The 25,220-nt window shown below is 49.4% G+C and overlaps 1 protein-coding gene across 1 annotated transcript in view; it reads right to left on the bottom strand.

The window, feature by feature from the left end:
- Clic6 (chloride intracellular channel 6) overlaps positions 1-25,220 on the bottom strand; it is a 46,538-nt gene that overhangs the window by 9,181 nt on the left and 12,137 nt on the right. Inside the window, exons 2-5 of the mRNA XM_052739869.1 lie at positions 3,400-3,509; positions 2,225-2,350; positions 1,239-1,345; positions 337-518 (exon numbers count right to left, since the gene is read on the bottom strand). Coding sequence (XP_052595829.1) covers positions 337-518; positions 1,239-1,345; positions 2,225-2,350; positions 3,400-3,509 — 525 coding nt within the window. The remainder of the gene's footprint in view (positions 1-336; positions 519-1,238; positions 1,346-2,224; positions 2,351-3,399; positions 3,510-25,220) is intronic.

The raw sequence follows: 25,220 nt of genomic DNA, 5'->3' as shown, positions 1-25,220 counted from the left end.
CCTCCATTGTCCCTGGAACAACGTTTATCCCTGCAATTGTCAACAATGCAGAATCTCCAAGCCACATACGGTAAAGGCCAAGGATTCCCTGAGAACATCAGTGAGGGTGTGGGGCAGGGAGCACGTCCACAGGTATCTCATGAGAACACTGGAGTTCCTGGTTCCACGTGCCTCAGCACTGCAGCTCAGCTGCCTTGAACAGAGACCGCTCGTTTTCAGTTCAAGTCTGTGTTCCTGGCCTGTTTCGGTGTCCGGCCCGAGCCCAAGTCAGACCAAAGGACCACAAAGCCTCCCTCCTTCATGCACCCAGCACAGGTGTCAGGAGCAAAGACAAACCTTAATGATGTGGAGCTTGGGTAAGAGGTTACAGTCGGCCAGCGTGAGCTCATCCCCATCCAGAAACTTCCTCCGGGAGACAGTGACATCCTCCGTGCTATAGGCATCTATTTCATCTGGCAGAGGGCTATTTAAGTAACTGTCCAGCTTCTTCAGGGCCCGTAGCAGGTTCTTCTCATAAACTACAACACAAAGGCAGGAGATGTCTGAGACAGGCCATGCAAGTGGCTGCCTCTTTCTTTTCTGGAGACAGGTGGCTGCACTTTCCTCCCGGGACAGGGCCCGTCAGCAGCAAGACCAGATGGACGCCAGCAGGTGCAGAGAGAACTCGGTCTCCCTGCACCGGCTACACAGCTGTGCTGTTTCCGGGACTCATCTGGTTGTTTTTAAGATAATTTAAATTTAACTTTTGTGTTTGTTTGTGTCTGTGCCTGTGTGTATGTATACCCCTTCACAGGTGCTTTGGGTGTCCTGGATCTGGAGTTACAGGTGGTTATGAGCCACCTAGTATAGGGACCGGGAACCAAACTCCAGTCTTCCACAGGAGCAGCGTGTGCTCGGAACTGCTGCGCCATCCCTCCAGTCCAAACTCGGCCACTCTTCTAAACATGTATGAGAAGCCTATGAGAGGCAGAGAGTGACAGAGGCACCATTTAAACAATTCCCGCATTGCAGGTGTGAACAGCTGGACGTTGAAATGTTTCCCCACAATAGGGTTGTGTTTTGGATTCCCAAACTCTAGAAACAATCTCTCCAAAGTCATATGCAGAGTTAAAGACGAGGGCATTTTCCTTAACTCCAGTCTTCCATCTGTACCCCCTGAAATGAGTCAGATGCCCAGGGTCTCTCCACAGCCACGTGGAAGACCGTGTGGGGACAGAACCCAGAATGGGAATACTCACTCTCATTTGCATCCTTCTTGGTGTTTTTAATAAACGCTGAGAACTTGGCAAAAACATCATTTCCTGCTGAGTTGGATTCAGGGTGTTGCGTTCCCAGCTTGGGGTACCTTGAAGAGTTCAAAATTGGAGGGTCACAAAAGAAGCAAAGTCTGATTAGGATAATGCAATGAACAAAAATATATTTCTCTGGGCAGACATTAAAATGACAAGCTCCCGTGGACCAGTTTAGTAAACAATGAATCTCAAGGTTGAATAAAAACATGATTTTGGAGAACTGCCTTGTCTCTAGCCCTGGAAAGATCCATCCTAGGACACAGGGGTCAATCAGATGTTCCTGATCTAATTTCCTCCCTGGTCTAGTAAAGGTGTTTGACTAGAAGGTTCCTGAAGGGTCCACACTCTTCTAGTGTCAAACATGGGAAACAGTTACCCCACACAACAATAACACCCCCTCCCTGACTTCTGCCATACCATCCTGATTGCCAAATTATGGATGCAAAGAGGGGAAGCTGTGATGGTTGGTTTTAGTGTCAATTTGCCACAATCTAGAATCACCTGAGAGGATAGCCTCAACTGAGGAGCTGTCTCGATCAGATTGGCCTGTAAATATGACTTGAATGTTAATTGATACAAGAAGATCCAGTCCACTGTGGGAGGCACCATTCCCTAGGACTGTGTAGGGCAGGAATAATAGTAACAAGTGTCAGCATGGATTTCTCTCTGCTCTTGGTTGTGAATGTGATGTGGCTAGCTGGCTTACATCCTACCCTGCAATCACGGACTACAACTTGGAACTGTGAAAAAATAGATCTTTTCCTCCCCTAAGCTGCTTTTGGTCAGGATGTTTTCACCACAGCGACAGGAATGAAGCCAAACCAGAAGCAGAGTCCATCTTAACTCAAGGTGTCTAACCCGACCGTTTCCTCTGGCATGACCAAGGAGAAAAGCACCAACAAGGTCGTGAGTATCCATTCTAGGAGGCCTACCTTGGGGGAACTAACTTCTCCTCTAAGAACTCCTCAATCTTATTCACGTCCGTCTTGACTTCGCCATCAAAAGTCATGAAAGGAGGGTTCGTCCCAGGAGCCAGGTTCTGAAGGTCTGCAGGCTTCCTAGGTAGGAGGGAAGAGCGGTTGGCATGGATGGTCTTGGGCATCTGGAGTCATGGCCAAGGCTTAGTTGTGCCCTCACCATTTAAGAGATACAACCCTTGAGGATTTCAAAGTGGCCCCTGAATTAACAAGGTGGCTTGCTGGAGATCTGTAGCATGAATTTAAAGGACTTATTAATAAAAACAAACCTGGAGCCAGTTATTGAGGTGAACGCTGGAAGATCAGAGAAGCAGAATAAGCCATAACCACCTCACCTTGCCAATTCCTCAACTGATCCTGTTTCCTCAGACTGGAAGCCTCTGGGTCCTCATTCAAATGGATCTCAGCTGAACTGTGCTGCCTAAAAGCTTAACCAGCCTTAGTTCCTCATCCTCACGCTTTAAATACCTTTCTGCCATCACTTCCTGGGATTAAAGGCTCTTGTTACCACATCTGGCTGTTTCCAGTGTGGCTTTGAACTCACAGAGATCCAGATGGATCTCTGCCTCTGGAATGCTAGGATTAAAGACGTGTGCTACCACTGCCTAAAATATTGTGGCTGTTCTCTTCTCTGACCCCAGATAAGCTTATTAGGGTTCACAATATTTTGGGGAACGTGATATCACCACAGAGATCAAAGCCAAGGAATGCACTAAGAAATGATGGGGGGACTCACCCCTCTGCAACCCCCTTTCCGGCTGCAGAGGTGGGAAAGTTAACTCGCCAGTGTTATCAGCCAGGAACAGTGCTCAGGCAGGCTTCTGGGAGGCACACAGCTGCTGGGTAACAAGGAAAAAGCAGGCTCTCCCTGGCCCCCAACCCCTACTCCTTCCCGTAGCCCCTGAGTTCCACATAAACCATACCACTGGGCTAGTACTCGGTCTTCATCCAGGCTCCTGACTAAGGATGAGCATGCCATTATATGCCTCGCAGCACAGATGCATGTGTGTGTGTGTGTGTGTGTGTGTGTGTGTGTGTGTGTGTACGTGCATGCACGTACATGACAGGGTGTGTTGCTGCATGCAGGGAAGTGGTCCAATTATTTCAATGGCACAGAAGCCTGGTCTCACCTCTTCAGGTCCACTGTTGTTACGTTGAATATAACACCCTTTAGCCAGAGGATCATAAAGAGGCGCTGAGAAAATGGGCAGTTCCCGATGCTCTCGCCGTCGTAACCAGCCTGAGAGTAGAAGAAAGAGATTTTTACCTGACCCAGTCTCACAACGGTAGACGTTGTCAGCAGTCACAGGGCACACACACACAAATTATGAATTTTTATGAATGGCCATATTACTGTATACATAGCCTTCTGAGGCCATTTAACTCAGGGTCTATGACAGGTTACAAATGAGGGGGATGTGTATGTGTGTGCATACAACACACACACACACACACACACACACACACACACACACACACACACACACACACACTGGAAAAATGGGGATTGAGGCTGGAGAGATGGCTTGGTGGTCAAGAGCACTGGCTGTTCTTGCAGAGGACCTGGGTTCAGTTCTCAGCATCCACACAGCAGCTCACAATCATCTTTAACTCCAGTTCCAGGTGGTCAGACTCCCTCTACTGGCCCTCATGGGCACTGCATGCACACAGTCCATATACAAGCAGACAAATACACATGTAAAATAAAAATAGATAAATCTTGTTTTAAAAATTTGCACAAAAAAAATCTGGGATCTAGTAGATGGTAACAAAGCCATGGAGGACTTTTCTCTGGGGATCTATTCAGGCCAGTCTCTGGGAGTGATTCTCACGAGAGTAAGATGTTATTTAAAAAGACAAAACAGTGCGCTGACAGGCCCCACCAGCTGCTTGTCTTTGGTTGTGTTTCTCGTTTGGTTGTTTTGAGACAGAAACTCAGGTCGCTCAGACTCACCCACAGCAGAAGATGACCTTGAATTCTTGATCCCGCCACCTCCCCAGGGCTGGGGTTGTGGGCACGTACCACTAGACCCACCCTTTATTTCCTGTCTTACTATGTGATCACTTCTGTCCCCCTGCCCTGTGATGCTGCCCACTATCAGACTGTCGTCAAAGCCAGGCAGAAGCCAACGTCATGCATGTGAGTTGAATCTTTATATTCTCTCCAACCCCAGGTATTTTGTTATAGCAACAGAAAACGGACTAATGCTCATCCCCAGAGTTCATGACCATGCAATTACTCTCCAATGACAAAAACATAGCCGCATTCCACCCCTGAGGTCTATTTCTGCCAACTAGAGTCATAGAAAATTGAGAAGAAGCCAGGTGATGGTGGCCTACGCCTTTAATCCCACCACTTGGGAGGCAGAGCCAGGCGGATCTCTGTGAGTTCGAGGCCAGCTTGGGCTACAGAGCGAGATCCAGGACAGGCACCAAGCAACACAGAGAAACCCTGTCTCGAAAAATTTTTTTAAAAAAGGAAAGAAAGGTAGAGAAAGAAGAAAGTAGTGCCGTGTATATGGAGGGCATGAGGCAGAAGTCGGCTGCTTGTTTGTATGGTGAAGAAAAGAAAGGAAAAAAGGCTCAAAAAAACCCCAAAGAAATAAGAGCACCCTGGAGGTGAGCCACGGAGGGGTCATCAATGGCAAATTACTGAGCACACACCCAGGACTGGATATTCCCACAAGTTAAGAGGAAAAAGGACGACCGTTCTGTTCCTGAAGGTACCAGCCACTCAAGCTGAACTTAATTCGCAGAAAGAGTCGCCAGCTGACGCGGACTGCTGAATCTGGAGTCCCCTAAGCTCCGTGCCTGGGTTCTATATCCCCGCAAGCCCAGGCCTCCCTTCCTGCAGCTGACATTCACTTGCTACTCTGCCTGTTAGGAGGCCAGGATCTGGGAGCTCCCCCAGGTAGAGTCAGTGACATTTTCTTTTTGATGGTCCAGTGACTGACAAGGCAGCCGTTGTGATACAGTATTCTCCACAATCCCACAGCACGTGACCCTGAAACACTGTCCTGCCTCACTCACCTGAGGACACCCCTGCAGGGACCCCACCACACTGTTGCCCTGGTCCCCCACTCTCTGTTCTGCAGCACATGGATGAGCTGTATAGAATCCCCAGCGCCTGGTGCCTGGAAGCCTGTCCTCCATTCCCTTTCCTGTTGCAGGTTTGGGCAGAGTCAGACCCGGCAGAGGATGAGGGAGAGGAGAGCGCAGGGATGTGCAGTCTGGCCAGCCCTGACTTGCTCACCGGCTTTTAAGCCTCTTATTTTTATAATAGCTCCACTGAGCTCAATAAGGTCTAGAAGTTCCACGGAGTGGCGTGATGGGTCTCCTCCTCTCTTGGCCCCTGGACCTGGTCATAGGTCACTGTGAAGGAGGCAAAGGCCTGCTGAGTCGTGGTCCTCCGGTTCTATAGCGTGTCTGAAGCTCACAGGACAATGTGTTCCGTTCCTGAAGCCTCTCTGCCCCGCACTGTCTCCCGCCACAGCACCTGGAGAGGAACTGGATCATACAGGCGGATCAGCTCTCCTGTCTTTCTGAGGCTCTCACACTCACGCCCATGTTTTCCCTCAGAATTGTCCTCACCTCCTTCCTCAACCCTGGCAGCTGGTGGAAATGGAACAGTACATTTCTAAACAATGTAAGACTTGCCTTTGTCATTCAACTCCATAAAAACTTTGGGTTTAACTATCACAGAGATAGTTCAGTTAATAAATGCTTGCTATGTGTGCATGAGGACCTGAGCTTGATCCCCAGAACTCGTGTGAAAGGAAGCCAGAGTGTCCAGTGCTTGTAATCCCACTCCAAGGAGATGGCGACAGAGAGATCCCCAGGACTCATGGTGAGCTCCAGGGACAACAGTATCTCCTGCTTGGAAAAATAAGGTGGAGAGCAACAGAAGCAGACACCAGCGTCAACCTTCGGCTTCCATGGGTGCTAACACATGTGCATATTTGCACATGCATGTATACACACACACACACACACACACACACACACATACACACACACACACACACACACACACAATTTAAAACCCCTCAAGTTTAGGGGGCTCCCTAACAGATTTGCAGCTGACAAAACACCCAGTCTGAAGGCGAGAGCATGGTCCTCACAGCCACAAAGCTCATGGTGGAAAGACAACGAAGCAATGTTTAACTACCCCATGATCCCCCGTGTGGCCTTGACATTGGATTATCCCAGCCCAGAGGAGCCCATAAACTGAAGGCTGCTGGGCATCTTAGCTGGCTGTCCCAAGTGCCAATAAAACAGGATTTACATAGCCAGCGTTGCCTCATCTTAAATTGCTCTAAAACTTTCTTTCTAGCTCAGTCTGCTGTAAATGAGGGGGTTACGGGAACATGGTAGGAGGGGCAGGGACGCCTTGCTTAATTTTATTACTTTAATGCGCTTCAGTGCGAGGATGTGCCAGCAAAAATAAGGGCGAAGATACGCCATCTCCGTGGTCCATTATTGAGCAATAGTGGGAGTGGACCGCCTTGCTTGTATCATTAACCCGACAAGATGATGGGATAAATACATATATATTCCGAGTGAATAACTGACAGTGTCCCCATAATTGGGAGGCTCTAGCGTACGGAGTTTTATTTCCCAATGTTGGTAATTCTCTCTGGCTAATTGCACTCTGGGCTGAGATTTCTCAGCAGGGTTCTCAGCCTGTAGGGGAAGTTTTTGTAGGTCCACATTTCTGATTAAATCAAATTAAGTGGCTTGAGAAATTGGAGCGGGTTTTTTTTTTTTTTCCGTTTTCAGCAAAGACTCAGACACTGAAAAGCCAGAGTGGCCTCGTGTTTGCCTTTCAGGTTGTATTTTGGGGGCGCATCTTCTATGGCAGGTCTCGGAGCAGAGCTGGCACACCTCCGGCCTGTTCTCAGGAGCTTCCTTTGCAAATGGTGTCTGCCCTGGCCTTCGGGATGCAATAACACTTCTGGTCCCTGGCCTGCGTCTACTCAAGGGACCCCAGGGTGTGGGCAGGAAGGGTCTAGCCAGCAACGCAGTGGTGAACAGATCCTCTCTGCCCTAGAACCTCCAAAAACCAGAGCCTCCCCCACTAATCTGTCACACTTTCTTGACCCAGAATTTGTGGAAAGAGATGTTTGCTACCTGTAAGCTTTTTTTTCTTTTAAGCAAATGACCTCTCTGATGCCCTAGAGCAGTGGTTCTCAACCTTCCTGACGCTGCGACCCTTTAATCCAGTTCCTCATGTGGTGTGATACCCAACCATAAAATTGTTTTGTTGCTACTTCATAACTGTAATTTTGCTACTTTCTTAATCATGACGTAAATATTTGATATGCAGTGTATCTGATATGCAGCCCTTAAAGGGGTTGTGACCCAAAGGTTGAGAACCACTGCCCTAGAAGGACAGGTGGCAGCCACACTGCCATTTTCCACCACGGTGACTGCAGCTGCTGCTTTCAGAGGACCTCTGAGTTGACATCCTCCTCCTTTTCCTGATGCCCAGATGCCACATGTCTCCTGGGTGCAGGGGTCTCCTGGTCCTTACAGGGGTTAGAAGGGACTCGGAGTGAGGTGGAGGGATCAGAGGGTGAATATGGCTCCTTTGCAGGGCTCTGAAGAGCGATAATAAGAAATGCTGGATCATCGTTGTTCCCAGGGGACAAGGGAACTTTAGGCTTAATAGAGACAGTGAGTGTTCAGAAGAGGTACAGGTCAGAAGGAAGTTTGATACGGCTGATCAGAGTCATCTCAGAGGGAGTGAGGTGGAAAACCAGCTGGAACTAGCTGGGTTGGTTGGTTTTTTGCTGCTGTCATGGAATCCCAGAGGTTGGGCCATGAAGAATGTCAAACCATTCATTTCTCATAGTCCTGGGGCCTGAGCAGTCCGGTGACGAGGTGCCAGCCCCCGCTGAGGACCTTCTTGCTACATCGGAACATGTTGGATAATGTCACTTATGGGGTCAAGAGAGACAGAGCACATGAGCAAGAATCCACCCTGAACCCCACTGTGTCTGCTCTGTGGAACATTAAAGATAGTCCCATTCCTGGGTGGGGGCCTTTCAGGATACATGGGGACTGATCCGCTGGGCCTTTCAGGGAGGGCTGAGGTCCCTCTAAGCCTTGGTGAGTACCTGGAGCCAGGGACCCTGTCTGTCCCTTGTGCTGGTCATTCTCACAGGCACTAGCAGTGGCCAGCAAAGAGGACTCCTCAAACAGTGACTGGGAGACTGCTCGCAGTGACGTGGTTGGACCAGTGCACCCCTGGGAGCACCCCATGGGGCCTCCCTGCTCCTTCTGCTGTATTCATAGCTACGAGTTTCTGGGCCTGTGTAAACCCACACACGTTCACTGCAAAGAACTGTGGCGTGCTGGGTCACCTCTACCACAAGGAAGGAGACTAGGAGTTGGGAGAGGAGGTAACAAAAGGGCGGAGTGACAGTCAAAAGGTCCTCCCCGAGTCACCTCAGCCCCCGGCTCCTGGTGGAACGGTGATGGCCTAGGCTGCAGTGTTGGAACCCGAGACATCTTGACTGTTCTGTGATTCTGAAAACAGTTTCAATACTCTTCACGATCCTAATTTACTTGTTTCTAATTTACTCCCCCCCATGTATGTGTGTGTGTGTGTTTGTGTGTGTGTGCACATACACATGTGTGTGTGCTTGCCCATGCAAGTGTACAAGTGATAGTCAGAAGTTGACACTGGCTGACTTCCTCAATGGCTTTCCCACATTAGTTTCTTGAGACAGGGTCTCTCACTAATTGAGCCCCTAGGATCTGTCTGTCTGCATCCCACAGTGCTGATGTTCCAGATGTGCACTGTGGTACCCATATTTTTACATGGATGCTGGGGATCCAAACTCAGGTCCTCATGCTTTCATGACAAGCTCTTTACCCACTGAGCCATGGATCTCCCTAACCTGGCATCTCCGTTTCTAAGCAACACCAAGTTTCTCTGAAATATGATCAAAAGGGATGGGAAGAGGGAACGGATCGGGGAATGAGAGATTTTAGCCCTGCTGCTGAGTAACTGTGTGGCCTTGGTCAACTCATCTGTGCCCATCGAGCATCATCTCTCTCTCTCTCTCTCTCTCTCTCTCTCTCTCTCTCTCTCTCTCTCTCTCTCTCTCTCTTCTTTTTTTTTTGTTTTTTGTTGTTTTTTTTTCAAGACAGAGTTTCTCCGTGTAGTTTTGGTGCCTGTCCTGGATCTCACTCTGTACCCCAGGCTGGCCTCGAACTCACAGAGATCAGCCTGGCTCTGCCTCCCGAGTGCTGGGATTAAAGGTGTGCGCCACCACCGCAGGCTCGTTTTCTCATCTTTAAAAGCAAAGATTTTTGTCAGTGTGGAAAGTGCTTGCTTTGAAAGCGCAGGAACTGTGGTTTGGTCCTCTAGATACCACATATTTCAGAAGCCAGGCGTGACGGCTCATGCTTGCAATCCCGGTTCTGTGAAGTAGAGAGAAAAAGGTCTCTGGGACTCCCTGGCAGGCCAGACAGCCTACTTGGAAAGTTCCAGAACAATGAGAAATCCTGTCTGAAAAAACAAAGCAGGCAGCACCTGAGGCACCAGATGAGGTTTACCTTGGGCTTCCACACCTATGCATACACACGTTCACATGTGCTCACCCCATATGTGTACACACACACACACACACACACACACACACACACACACACACACACACACAAGCGGGGGCAGGGATAAAATCACTGATATGCTTAAACATCTTGGGGCCCAATAAAGAGCTATTACTGCCATTATCAGCGGCAGCATCGTTCTTCTCCCAAACCTGAGCCCATCAGAACAGACAATTATGGAATTTAGGGTACTTTATAACAAGCCTCAATTAGTGTGATTTTCATGCCAGCCCACGTCCTCCTTAGGGAAACGGATTTTTCTCCCTCTCAACAAGTCACCCATCCTATACCTACTCTGAGGGAAAATTCAAAGGTCCTTAATAGAAAAAAAAAAAAAGTAAATATTTAGCCAGGAAGCAAAGAGGCGGGGCTCTGGGCTGGCACTCAAGTCAGAAGTCACCCTGACCTTTTGATACAGGGTCCAATGAGGACAGGTGAAGAGCTGTGCACACCTTGACCACGGCAGGGCTGATGAGCCCAAGGGAAGATGTGACACAATGCTCATAAAAGGCTTGTGTACTTCGTGACTTGGGCTAGTACTAGGCAACCCAAGCAGGAGTCAGCTCGCTGGTGTACCCAGGACTACCCTGAGTTTATCGTTAGTCTCACTCCTGTGAGTTCCAGGCAGGCTGGGACAGCTTCCCCCACCACCTGGGCAGATTCTCATTTTTGAAGGGAAGGCGTTACTAAAGTCCTCCTAGGTCACCCAGAAGCAGGCCTTCACGCTCCCCCACAGAACATCTACATGGGAGAACACATCAGATTCCACAGCTGACGGTGATGCTGAGGAGGTGGCCCCAGACTCCACAGCAAGGACCCATCAGCTCCCACGGAGGGTGAGCAGACAAACGAGGGAGACCTATGCGGGGTGCAGGAAGGAGGCAAGACCTTAACAAACAGCTGGGAAAACAGTCCAAGCCTGCACAGAAGCTCACCCGAAGCCGGCTCTCCAGGCGGCCCCACTCGCTCTGGGCCTGTCTTCTGCTGAGCTGGACCAACGAAGCAAGCCATCAGGTGGCCAACACCAGCATAGCCCATCTCAGAACGTAACCGATACACCTGACCAAAAGACACCACACAAGCAGGCTGGGAAGGAGGCCCTCCTCTCAAAGCCCAAAGGCCTCCATTTCTCTTTGGTCCTCCAGGGGGCTCCCTAAGTTAAACCAGAATCCCTGTCCACACTAAGTAGGAAAAGCTTGCACGAGTCCCTGACACTGTTGGCAGTGTCTCCTCTGAGGAAGCTGGGGCTCTGGAGACCTGTGTCGGCCACACGGGTTACCTTGGGCTATACCTCTCACCTCCATTGTAAGAGGATGCCTAGCTAGGTGCATCTCCTCCGAACAAGCCTGAGGCCCTGAGAAGCCCACACCCACCCCTGTCTTTTACAGATGGGATTATGAACTGAACAGTCACATTGTGAAATATTGATGGTGATGGCAGTGACCGTGACCATGAGAGGGACTTGGACATACTCGGCACTTATTCTGTCCCATTCACTGAAGCATGTTACTTAAATCACTACAGTCGATCCTAACGAGGACCGTGGTGGCTACAGGTACTTTTACTATCTCCACTTACAGGTGAGAAAGTTAACATGCAGACAGAGGAACCTGCCCAGGGCCACAGGTCGGGATTTGAATCAAAGGACTCAGCGAGCGGGTATGCAGTTCATCTCCTGCTAGACGAATGGGGAAGATGTCTGTCCCGTCCTCTGCCTTCACCAGCACCCTTCTGGAGATGAGTGGGGCTTTCTGGATTGTTCTCCTCATCCCTGTCGTTCGAGAATTGGAGGTGACTTGCAAGAGTCATAGCGACAATAAGAAGCCGGGCAGGCGGTGGTGGTGCACACCTTTAATCCCAGCACTCAGGAGGCAAAGCCAGGCAGATCTCTGTGAGTTCGAGGCCAGACTGGTCTACAGAGCGAGATTCAGGAGGACAGGCACCAAAAGTACACAGAGAAACCCTGTCTCAAAAAAAAAAAAAAAAACAAAAAAACAAAAAAAAGAGAGAGAGAAAGAGTACATATCAGAAGCAGATGAGATGCTCAGAGGGTGCTGCAGTTGGAGAGGGAGATGGAGCTGGGCTCTGGCCGTGCCATCCTGTGTGCTGAAACGGTGGACGGGAGACACTGGACGGCCCTGATGGGCACTTTGGGGCTCATAAACGGTATATATCCCCTTTGCCCTCACCAGGAAACTTTCACAAGCCAGGAAAAGGGCAATGAGGTCGACTTTGTAACCCCACCCCCCACCCCTGGGTGCAAGTGCCCCTGCTTGATTAACATGGAGCCCCCACACTCTCACGTGGGAACTGACCCTGCAGGGTTGGCATCACAAGCAAAAAGGAGGGAGCCCTACAAAAGCTGTGAGCTGTGGCCTCTGTCCCCACTCTGTTTCCAACAGGGCAGGAAAGGACAAGGTCTCCTCAGGAACACCCGTGGAGTCTGCTCCATTCTAGACCACTACAGCCTGGTGCTGCATCCTTCATGTGGCCAGCCAAGGAGTTTGGGTCTGAAGTTTTTTTAAAGCAAGTAAAACCACCACCCCACTGGCCATAAAGAGTGTTCAGTAGGCTGGGCGGTGGTGGCGCACGCCTTTAATCCCAGCACTCGGGAGGCAGAGCTAGGCGGATCTCTGTGAGTTCGAGGTCAGCCTGGTCTACAGAGTGAGATCCAGGACAGGCACCAAAACTACACAGAGAAAACCTGTTTCAGGGTGGGGGGGGGTGGGGGTGGGGGGGAGTGTGTTCAGTAGAAACAGAAAAGAGTGCTGGGTACTAAACCAAGTCATTCCTTAACCTAGACCTTTCAGATTGCCCTTCCCATTTTATATCTGAGAAAGCATCCATTGCCAGCCTCAATTCCAAGAGAAGCTTGGGAAATACTCCCCAACTGGCTTTCCAAGCAATTGGTCACCACTCTTTCTACCATTGATTGACAAGGACAAAAATGTGGGAAAATAAGCTTGAAGACAATCTACTGGTACAATAGACAGGGGGGAAATGACCCTTTAAAGACGCCAGCATCCTAATACACAGCACCTCTGAACACATTACCTTGCTAGGCAGAGAGGTCTGTGTGAACACTACCCACGTGATGAATTTTAAGATGCAGGAGCTGTCCTGCATGATTAAGATGGCCCGATCTAATCACGTGGGTTTCTGAAAGTGCAGCCTTCCTCCAGCTGTTTGAGGAAAGTTTCCACCAGGGAAGGACAGTCAGAGATGGAATTATTAGCTCTAACGTGTTGAAGGAGGGGCCACAAGTCTGGGAGAGCAGGTGGCCTCCAGTAGCTGGAGAAGAAAGAATGTGGACTATCCCCTAGAGCCTCAAACGAAACCAGCCCTTCTGATGCCAGCCAGACGCTGTTGTGGAATATTATTTTAAGATGTGTTACATTTGTTTATGCTGTGGAACATTTGTTTAATGATGCAAAGATGTGCTGCATTCTTTTATGTTGCATTTCTTTAACTCTGTGAAGCTGTGTTTACTGTGTCTAAAACACCTGATGGTCTAATAAAGAGCTGAACGGCCAATAGGTAGGCAGGAGAAAGGATAGGTGGGGCTGGCAGGCCGAGAGGATAGATAGAAGGAGAAAAAGAAGGAGAAAAGGAACAAGAGAATAAGGAGAGGAGGACGCCAGGGGCCAGCCACTCAGCCACACAGCCAGCCACGGAGTAAGAGTGAAAGTGAAATATACATAAGTAAGAGAACAGGAAAAGCCCAGAGGTAAACAGTAGACAGGATAATTAAGAAAAGCAGGCTAGCAACAAGCCAAGCCAAGGCCGGGCATTCATAAGAAAGAAGAAGCCTCCGTGTGTGATTTATTTGGGAGCTGGATGGTGGGCCCCCAAAAGAGCAAAGACCAAAGAACAAAGAGTCAAAAAACAACCAACAACAAAACACCATCATGCTGGGACCAGCAAAGCCGTAAGATAACAAACCAGGCTGGCTTACGCTTTCTAGACTCTGGGAATGTGTTACAACAGAAGCCGAATGCTCTACTGCTGAACTTCCAATCGGAAATCCAAACCTTTGCCCGAGACTGGAAGGTGAGCCACAGTAAGTCAGAGAGGGGGGCAACCTGTGACGTGGCGGGGGCTTAGCCTATTTCTAGAAACTCTCCAGGGATTTGTGTAATGGCCACAGGCGCCAAGGAAGGTCAGCAAGCTTCCTTGGTCCCAAGCTGAGAGGCCAGCTCTTCTGTGTGAACTCTAGAACACTCAAAACTGTTTTGGTGTCCACCCAGGAGACCTGTTTGCTCCTCCACATCCCCTCTGGAAGCAGATGGATTTTCTAGCTGGATTCACAGCCGCTGAGACCTAGCCACCGGACAGCTCCGGAAGGGCATTGGTGCCCCCTAGTGGTGAGAAGGTATATTTTCATGTGTACCTCGTGACTGCACCACAGCCCTCAGGAAATGGCCCTGACTGAAGATGTAGCCGGGATTTAACCCCTTCAGGTGGCTGCTCACGCAGGTGTCCTCAGAACTTGGGGGAGTGTCCTTCTACATAGGATTTCAGCGTTAAACAATCAATTGTATGGCTGGGGAGACGGATCAGTCAGTAAAGGGCTTGCTGTGGGAGCATGGAAACCTGAGTTCAGGTCCCCAACCCCCACATGAAAAGTTGGAATCCACTCACACATATCAACCCCAGTGCTGGGGGCAGAGACGAGAGGGCGCGTGGGGCTCAGTGGCCAGCCAAATCGGTGAGCTCTAAGTTCGGTGAGCACATACACTTCTCAAAACATAAGGCGGAGATCAATAGAGGAAACCAGCTGATGACCACCTCCAGCCTCCACACGTCACCACCACACATGGCACCAAGGGCACACACCACACATGTCACCACAGGCAAGGGTACACACCACACATGTCACCATGGGCACACACCACACATGTCACCAAGGGCATACACCACACATGGCACCACAGGCAAGGGTACACACCACACATGCCACCATGGGCACACACCACACATGGCACCACGGGCAAGGGTACACATCACACATGTCACCATGGGCACACATCACACATGGCACCATGGGCAAGGGCACACACCACACATGTCACCACGGGCAAGGGCACACACCACACATGGCACCGTGGGCACACACCACACAGGTACATGTGTCTATACCACAGACCCATAGGGAAAAAATAATAAGTAAATCCAGAAAGTCCAGAAAAACTAGAATAAAATGCCATCCCTACCCAACACACCTTCTAATATTCTGCTGAAAGCTATCAGAGGGACATTGTCTTTCTGTCCTCCACGCTGTTGACACCCCATCCCAAACACACCGGGCCCTCACAGTGTGCTATTAAAAACACATCTTGAGGCCAGCAGATAGATGGTGGACAGTTTGTTAAGAAAATACCAGTTCCAGATTCGTTCATTATTTCTCGACTCTCATTGAAATTGGAGGGTGGAGACAGGGCGGAGCAAAGTGACCAGCACAGAGGGACAGGCCATATGCTGGGCAGGGCATACCACGTGACAGAAACTCTGTCTTCAAATGCAGCTTTCTCCATTTGTTCAGAATTTCTTTGCTCATTCGCAAACTTCTGAGAGACATGAATAGCTTCTAGCTCCGGGGGAGGGGGAGGGGATCCTGCTCTCTCTCCATTTTCCTCTGTGACGTTTATAAGTTCTATGCAGATGAAAGGCCCAGAGCTTCTTATTAACAGAAGGAAAAGAACCAGGGGCCTCCAAGGTACTCGGGTTGATTTCAGCGGCCAGTGTATGAAGTTCTTGGCCGCTGGGAGCTGGCGAATCTATGGCAACTTTTGTTCCTCAGGAAATCAGAGGTCTCTTAAGGGTTCTTAAGGGAAGTTACATGTGCCTGGGATTGGATTGGGGCTGTGTGGGCTTAGGAATGCTCTCTGTTTAATGTGAAAAGATGGCAGAAACCAGTGCTCTGTTGTTAACTCTTTGTGTAGGAGGCATTGATCACCGCCATGATCAAATCTGTGAGATTCGGAGGAATCTCCCTAAAACATGTTCCTCTAACCTGGTTTGCAAGCCTGAATCTCAGAGAGCTATGTAGGAAGAAAAATGATGCTCCCGAGCGGTGGCTTTCCGGAGGCCCCCTCACATAGGGTGCTAATGTTCCTGGGAGAGGATAGTCGGGTGAACTTCTTCACACATACAGCAAACAAGTCCCTGTCGGGGACCCCTCTACACCCTCCTAGAGGCACACCTCGTCACAGGTGTTAGGGAGTGGGAAGACAGGCGGACACTCCCGTCCCTTCTTCATAAATTCCGTTTTCTAGAGACACACTTGCCAGATCTCTCACCAAACTGTGCCGCAGCATTTTGAAACCGTGTGCTAAGGACTGCAGCTGGTCACTGAAACTCTGAGGGACAGTCACAAAATATTTTCAGCAGCACGGGCAGTAATTTGTTCATTTGCTCCTTGGATTGAAGGGCTTTTTTGTTTCTTGTTTTGATTTTTTTTTTTTTTTTTTTTTTTTTTTTTGGTTTTTCAAGACAGGGTTTCTCCATGTTGTTTTGGTGCCTGTCCTAGAACTCACTCTGTAGACCAGGCTGGCCTCGAACTCACAGAGATCCTCCTGGCTCTGCCTCCCGAGTGCTGGGATTAAAGGCATGCGCCACCGCCGGCCCGGCATGAATTGAAGTTCTTAATGGTGCTCATGAGGGGCGTGGTCCTTGACAGGTTTTGCTTCGTTTCAATGACTAGAACAAGAGCTACGTCAAGTCAATGGGGTAATTAGTTTATCCTGACGTTGGCTTCCTTAATGGAAGAACTTTGACCATAATAAAAACAAAACAAAAAACCCAAAACAGATGAACATCTCTGAGTGCTAACAGAATGATTGTAAAGAAGAGAGAGGTGACTACAGCGTGACCCCAAGCCTGGTGACATCAGGGGGAGGCGGGGTTCTGTTTCCACATAATTTAGTCAAGTCTATCTATAGCTCCACGTGTCAGAAGCCCAAGCTGCGTCAACCTTGTGTCCGCTGACACTCAGAGATTTTTAAAGAAGCCGAAAGGCCAGGTTTTGCAAGCCTTAGGAACAAACCCGGCTGTGGTTCTGCTGGTGAGAAGGGGCAGAGGTCAACCAGGCAAGGGTGACGTCACGTCAGGTAGAATATTCCAGAAGGTGATGGTAAGCTTTCAAAGCAGAAAGCTAGTCGTGACTTTTACAAAAACAGCATGGTATTTGGGAGCAGGGAAGACCACAAACTGTTGCTAGAACTCCATCCCAAAGGGGTATTTTTCCACTTTTAACAGTCAAATGTCACTTGACATCTTGTAATAGTTAAATCCTTGTACAGTCAAGGGTTCTGGGTCAGGATGACTAATACACAAGACTTCAGAGTTCTTTGTCAGCCAAGACAGCACCGCTCTGTAGGTGTTGACGGTTCAAATGGAGCATTTCAGGACGCTTCAGACAATACAGAATTATCTGGAAGCTCACTCCTCCCCCCCCCCCTTTCCAACACTGGCCTGGCTTGACCAACACCAGGAGAAGGCCTGGCTCAGGCCCAGTGGGATCGGCTGCTTCCTAAACAAGGAGAAACACAGCGAGATGGCCAAGGCCGACACACTGGCTGACACACGGCTGACACACACCGGCTCACACACACCGGCTCACATTCCGGCTCACATGCACCGGCTCACACATACCGGCTCACATGCACCGGCTCTCTCTCTCTCTCTCTCTCTCTCTCTCTCTCTCACACACACACACACACACACACACACACACACACGATTGACACACCGGCTCACACACCAGCTCTCTCTCTCTCTCTCTCTCTCCTCTCTCTCTCTCTCTCTCTCTCACACACACACACACACACACACACACACACACACACACACACGGTTGACACACCGGCTCACACACCGGCTCACACACTGGCTGAGCCAGAAGGAAGTCTTCTCCATGTCACATGCCTTCTTTGGCAGGCCCTCCCTTGGGAATAGAGGAGGAAGGGGCTGACCCCGTTTCAGGGTTCCCCGACCTGGGATCAGCTTGACATCATTGTCTGAAACCCAGGCACGGAGCAAACCACGTCAAGACACACGTTTTCCAAGCAGGATGACATGCTAGGCGTCCATGCCCTGAACTCATTGCGAACCACGAAGCAGTTACAGCTGCCCAGGGCCGGGCAGTGAGTTACCTTGACTTCCACGTGCAAATAGACACACTGATACCCTGTGAGGCGAGGGCTGCCGTTTTCCAAACCTATCTGTTCCATATCCTGGTTACAACCCGGGTGAGTCCACTTCCCAAGAATCACCATTATTTCCAGGTATTTTTTATCAAAAAGTCTTGGGAAACTAGAATTTAGAGAAAGTGGGAAAATCTCACTTCATGCTCAGAACAACTTGCAAATACTTTGAGATACAGTAGCAGAAACTAATCACATGAGAGACAGAGTCTGTTCCAAGAGGGGAATGGGGTGTGGGGGTAACCCTGGCTATGATGGATGTGGGGGTAACCCCGGCTGTGATGGGATGTGGGGGTAACCCCAGCTGTGATGGATGTGGGGGTAACCCGGCTGTGATGGGATGTGGGGGTAACCCCAGCTGTGATGGATGTGGGGGTAACCCCGGATGTGATCAGATGACCCAAGAAGCTGCTGCACAGGCAGGTGTCGTACAGTGCTGTGCTCTCACCCACAGAGCCTGGGAGTTGGGCCAAAAAAGGACCCAGCTCATGCCAACCCCCTGAAGTATCTTTTGTTAGCAAAAATATACATCCAACCATGGCATTCAGTACCCAGGAGTTTCAGGATAGCTATGCACGCAGCCCAACAGGGTGGTGAATGTGGTGGTATTGTGTTCCCCCAAATATTGTGCATGCTAATAAACTTATCTAGGGTCAGAGAAGAGAACAGTCACAATATTAAACATAGAGGATAGGCAGTGGTAGCACACACCTTTAATCCTAGCATTCCAGAGGCAGAAATCCCTCTGGATGTCTGTGAGTTCAAGGCCACATTAGAAACAGCCAGGCATGGTGACTCATGCCTTTAATCCCAGAAAGTGAGCCTTTAATCCCAGGGAGTGATGGCAGAAAGCAGAAAGATAAGGTGTGAGGACCAGAAACTAGAAGCTTTTAGCTGGTTAAGCATTCAGGCTTTGGAGCAGCACAATTTAGCTGAGATCCATTGGGATGAGGACACAGAAGCTTCCAGTCTGAGGAAACAGGATCAGCTGAGGAACTGGCAAGGTGAGGTATCTGTGGCTTGTTCTGCTTCTCTGATCTTCCAGCATTCACCCCAATACCTGGCTCCAGGTTTGTTTTTATTAACAAGACTCTTTAAGATTCATGCTACAGGTGAATGTCAACATCACGTGACAATATCAGAAGATTGGACACCCCTGGAGATGTTCCTACTGGGACCTTCAACAAGATACAGGCTTGGAAAACAACGTAAGAGTCTTTTCTAATGGGACCAGGAAGCTGAATTGGTCTCACCTCCGTAATGCTCCCTGAGCCCGCGAGAGCTGCCCTGGGACGGCTCACAATGCTGTACGATGTGTTTGTGTGGCAGATGTAGTGAAGAGAATGCTCTCGTGCTGTGCAAAGGGGGCATCAGAAATGACAGGGCCTCCGAGGAAATGACAGAGACACAGAGACGGGCTGTTATCTGAAAGCCTCCACCAAACCTAGGGAAGCAAATACAGAGGGAAAAAAAATCTCCAGCAGCCACAGCCCCCAGAAGAAGGCCCCAGCCACCGTGGGGCACACCACAGGGTATGTTCATACCCAGTCTGTGCTGGTGAATGAGGGTGGTGTCCGTCAAAAAAACGTGTGTGGAGCTGGGTTCAGGACTGGAAGCATCTTTGTAAGAGTGGGTTTGCCCCAGGCCTAGCATACTGGTCGTCAGAGAGGCTTCGTCCTTAGGAGCCAGAGCGGTCAAGGATACCACAAGAACACGGCCCCCACAATATCACCTGATCAAGGTTCATAGGGGCTCACAGAGACTGAAGTGACCATCAGGGGGCCTGTCTGGGTCTGACCGGGGTCCTCTGAATATATGTTATAGCTGTGTAGCTTGGTGTCCTTGGGGGACTCCTAACAGTGGGAGTGGGGACATCTCTGACTCTTTTGGCTGCTTTTGGGACCCTTTTCCTCCTATTGGGTTGCCTCACGCAGCCTTGATATGGGGGTATGTGCCTAGTCTTACTGTAACTTGATATGCCGTGTTTGGTTGATATCCCTGGGAGGCCTGGAGAATGGAAGGAGAAATGGAGGAGTGGATCCAGGGGAAGGGGGGGGGGGGTGTCAGGGAGGGACTTGGTGGAGAGAAGGGTGGGAAAAATTTTTTAAAAGTCGGTCTATGACACTGGAGTTGTGTGAGACCAAAAAGGACCTGGAGAGCCGCAAACCCATGCCCTTCCTCCCAGTTCTACCCTCTCCCTACAGGGAGACCCAGGTACAGGTAGAGGAAACAGGGGACTTCCAGGAGGAGAGGGGGCGGGGTCAGAGCTTTCCCTGGACCAAAGAAGACAAGGGGACCCTGGACTCTCCTTCTGAACCTCAAAAGAACTGCCCCACTTTACCACCCCCCACCCCACACAGAAAGCCTTGAGTTATTGGAAAGAAAGATCCTATGGGAATAAAAGTGAATTTCTTGTTTGTGTACCTCTGGAAGAGTTCACGTCAATGTGTCGCTAAAATAAAGGCATCCATGTAGACGGAAAATGAGAATTCTCTAGGAATTTCAAGGTGGAGTGTTGGTCTTAGGGATTGGTAACTTTATAGTGGGCTATACACCTCCACCTGTCCTGCCTGGCCTTGTACATCATCTAAACCAACTGAGCACATTGGATGCCCGGACCCCATCTCTGGCCAAACCCACAGTAATACCATCATCTGTGGGACCTGCCCCAGAGGACTCCCTTCCCCCAACAGGCATAGTAAGAAGGGAGCGCAGAGGTGAGCATGGTTTTGCCCCGTCTCATCTGCAAGCTGGTTCAATGAAAGAAAATTTACTCAGAAAATATAAGGTATGGATCTAGGGTGGCAGCTGTCCATCAAGTACTGAAGACTCAAGTGTGAGGACCCTAGTTCAACCCTAACAGCCACACGAGAGCCAGACACAGTGGTACACCCAGTGCTGGAGAGGTGGAGAGGGACCAATCCCTGGGGTTCCCTGGCTAACCACCCTAGCCCACTCCAAAAGCCACATGTCCCCGTGGGAGACCCTGTCTCACAGAACAAGGATGGGCTGAGGAGACAGCAGGTTAAGAGCACTTAGCTGTTCCTACTGAGGACTTGAATGTATTTCTCAGCATCCACATGGGGTAGTTCATGACCACCTGAAACTCCAGCCCCAGAGAGATTCCATAGCCCTGACCTCCAAGGGCACCTGAAGTCACACACACCAGGTACAGAGAAGAAACCAAGAGGGTGCCAGGCAGTGGTGGTGGCGCACACCTTTAATCTCAGGACTCGGGAGGCAGAAGCAGGTGGATCTCTGTGAGTTCAAGGCCAGCCTGGTCTACAGAGTGAGTTCCAGGACAGCCAGGGATACACAGAGAAACCCTGTCTCAAAAAAACCAAAGTAGGGGGAGGAGGAGAAGGAGAAGGAGGAAGGAAGGAAGGAAGGAAGGAAGGAAGGAAGGAAGGAAGGAAGGAAGGGGTGCTGTGGGATGTTCTGTATGGCAAATGTGTTGCTGATTGGTCAATAAATAAAACACTGATTGGCCATTGGCTAGGCAGGAAGTATAGGCGGGACAAAAAGGAGAATAAAGCTGGGAAGTGGAAGGCTGAGTCAGAGAGACACTGCCAGCCGCCAGGATGACAAGCAGCATGTGAAGATGCCAGTAAGCCACGAGCCACATGGCAAGGTATAGATTAACGGAAATGGATTAATTTAAGCTGTAAGAACAGTTAGTAAGAAGCCTGCCACGGCCATACAGTTTGCAACCAATATAAGTCTCTGTGTTTACTTGGTTGGGTCTGAGGGGCTGTGGAACTGGCAGGTGAGAGAGATTTGTCCTGACTGTGGGCCAGGCAGGAAAACTCTAGCTACAAAGGGGGCTTTGGGGACAAGAGCGAAGGCAAAGCTTCCCTTGGACCCACATTATTTTAAAAATACACGTTATTTTTAAAAATAAAGCTTTAGAGGATGAAGGGATGACTCAGTGTTTAAGAGCACTTGCTGCTCTCCCAGAGGACCAGAGCTCAGTTCCCAGCACCGACATGGAGGTTCACAAGGGTCTGTAACTCTAGTTCCGGCCGTTCAGTGCCTTTTCCCAGCCTCTGAGGGCTCTGGACGGAGACACTGGGCACTATCGGTGCAGTGGCGCATCTTCAAGGTCAAGGGGACAGTGACAGCAGCACCAGAAGAGAGGGCAAGCCCTCTCAGATGAGCACCAGCTTCTGGAATTTAACATACTTTCCTATGGTGGTATTTTATTCGTACTGAAATGTGATTTTAATTGTACGTTAATAAATAAAGTTGCCCGGGGGTCAGAGCTAATAGCAAGCCATAGCAGAGCTGGGCATTCATGGCGCGTGCCTTTAATCCCAGCACTTGGTAGGCAGAGCTAGGTAGATCTCTGTGTGTTCAAGGATACAGCCAGCATTGGAGACACACACTCCAATGTGTGTCTGGAGGTCTGTACAAACAGGCAGTGACGAGGCAGTCACGTGGTTGGGTTTACAACCAATGAGAAGGCAGAACAGAAAGTCTATATAAAGACAAACAGACAGGAAGTAGGTCTCTTTTGGAGAGGTCTCTTGACTGAAGAGGCTAGCTGCAGTAGGCGGGTAAGGCTCTTAGATCTGATCTCTTGGCTTTCTTCTTTGCATTGGTTCTGTGTTTCTTATTTAATAAGACGGTCGGTTACATCTACACTTTCCTCTTTTCCTGACCGGGTTTCTGGTCCCCTTGAGAACTCCTGGAGCTCCCACCCATGGTGGAGAATGTTTGAGAAACACAGCCAAACACAGTCTACAAACTTGTCCTTGTGAATGAGCTGAATAGTAACAGGAAGGTTTATCATTCTTCTCATTTGCTTATTGAGACACCATTGGTGCAGGCAGCAAAGGTTTTATTAATAGTTAACAAATCTAAAAGCTAATCACCCAAGTATGGTGCTCCATAGGCTTAGAGTGCTGAAAATCGGGACTTCAGGCTTAAACTCTCATGCAGAAGTATCCATGGATGCCTCTTAGGAGACAAGCATTAGCAGAGGATTTATAATCCAATATGAGTGGAATGAGTAGAACCCATGTATTGACTTTTTTCATGGAGACAACGCTGTAGAGAATTATCTTCTTTGACAAGGTCCAAAGAAACAACTTATACATACTGTCTACATTCACCAATTAAACTCACCGTTGTTGGAGGGGACAAGAACACCTTTACAGGGACCATGAAACCAATACGGGGCTCTGGGGAGATGCTGGCATCAGACCTCAGAATGTGATTTCTCAGATCAAGTCCTAGAATTCCTATCTGTGAGTCTCATCCAGACTGAGAGCAAGCCCTTCCACAGCCTTACTGCTGAGAGCCCCCCACCAAGGCCCCTCCTCTCCGGCCTGGTCCCCTCTACCATAGCTTTGTGTGGCTCAGCACCTTCCTCCACAGTCTGCACCAGCACTTTCCACTGTCTTACCCCTTCCTCGGTCAGGAACAGGATAGAGCTCCTGGGGTGACCCAAGCAGGCCACCCTGAAGTTGAGAAGGGGGGCATGACACAGAAAGAAGTCTGCAGACACCTTGGAATGTCTCTGGCTTCTTTAGAGAGGTGGGGTAGATAGAACCCTCACTAACAGCAACAGACACCCCCCGGTTGGCTCTGTGTCCCTCTGTCCCTTGTCTGCTCCGGCTAGGACGGCAACAAGCAACCAAACCCAGGCAGAAATGAGGCTCGTTGCAGAGGAAGCTAATAGCTGGATGGGCAGGTACCTGCCACCCGAGGAGGAGAGAAAGGAAAGGCCGTGGTGGCCCCAGGTCCACCCTACACCCTCGGTATTGTTCACCGTCCTGATTGACGATCCCACCGCACAAATATTATGGACTGTCCTGTTTAACAATACCGTGACACAAATATTAAGGGTCACACTTCTCTTAAGACCATAAAGGGGAAAAGTGTCCTAAGTAAGCAAGGTTTATTTTAGAAAAAAAAAAAGGTAGTTTTTTTTGTTTGTTTGTTTTTTCCCCTCAAATAAAAGTCTGCACAGTGAACCAGCCCTGTAGGGAGCCAGGTGCATCGTCTGTTCACTACTGGTCAAATGTGTCTGCAGGTTACTCAGGAGTTCTGCTCTGTTAGGACAAAAGACCCCTCCCCATTTAACTCAGAACTGGTTCCACTCAACACTACTCCACTCCTAAATACACTTTGGACTTCAAGACTATGAGACCCAGACGTTACCTTTTCAAACAGCCCCCCAATCCTAAACGTACTCTAAACTGTGTATGGTATTTATTCTTGCCAACTGTTGTAACAATTAATTTATTATTAGCGAGATCAAGGAGTTGACCCACATAGCTTAATTGCCTAACCACATAGCTTTCGGCTCCCAAATGCTTAGTGATGCTGGTGTTCCTTGTCACAGCAAGTAAAGCCAAGCCATGAAAAGTAAGTGAACAAATAAAATGTCCCTTGACATTTTTTTTTCCTTACGTGAATTAAGCTCGGAAAATGCAGGGCTATTTTTAATCCTTAGTTAATAATATGGCCCAATACCAGCCAGAGCTTTTACATGGAGATGAAAAGCTTATTTCCTTGTAAAATTCTCACAAGGAATTATTTCAACAAAGGAACACCTTGTTCTGAAAGCCTGCTTAATAACGCAGCCCGCTGTTACACACCCTCCGCTATAAGTCCTTGAGTGACAGGGTGTTTCAATCCCTAGACTGACTCTAAGGGGAAAATATGCAGAAACCAAATAGAAAGCTGACTGTGACAGGGAGCCACCCCTCTGCACACCGCCCCACCACTGCCCCTGCCCATTCCAGCCCTCTCATCTGGGCCCGACCTCCTTATCTGCTCATATTTGACCAGCCTACAGAAAACATGAGCTTTCACGTACCCATCACCAATTGCCACGTGAATGAGGAGTCTAAATGATTGTTTTGCTGTATCTCCTGATAGTTTAGAAATAGTACTTGTGTATGCACTGCACACATGCGGAAATCTGGAGACAGTTCCTCAGGAGTTCTCTCCTGCCACCTGGTGGGATCCAGACATCCAGCTCAGGTTTCCAGCTTCGCACAGCAAGCTCTTTTTTACTCTCCGGGTCTTCTCACTAGCCCTGTTAGGTCGTTTAGACACAGCTGTCCAAGTGACGTTTGCACCCAACTGGGCATTGACACAGTCCCTCAGTGGTC

The sequence above is a fragment of the Peromyscus californicus genome, unplaced genomic scaffold (genome assembly GCF_007827085.1).
Source record: "Peromyscus californicus insignis strain IS unplaced genomic scaffold, ASM782708v3 Scaffold_16__1_contigs__length_79575227, whole genome shotgun sequence".
Classification (NCBI taxonomy): domain Eukaryota; kingdom Metazoa; phylum Chordata; class Mammalia; order Rodentia; family Cricetidae; genus Peromyscus; species Peromyscus californicus.
The sequence above is the reverse complement of the archived record's forward strand: the minus strand, read 5'-3'. Positions and strand labels throughout refer to the sequence as shown.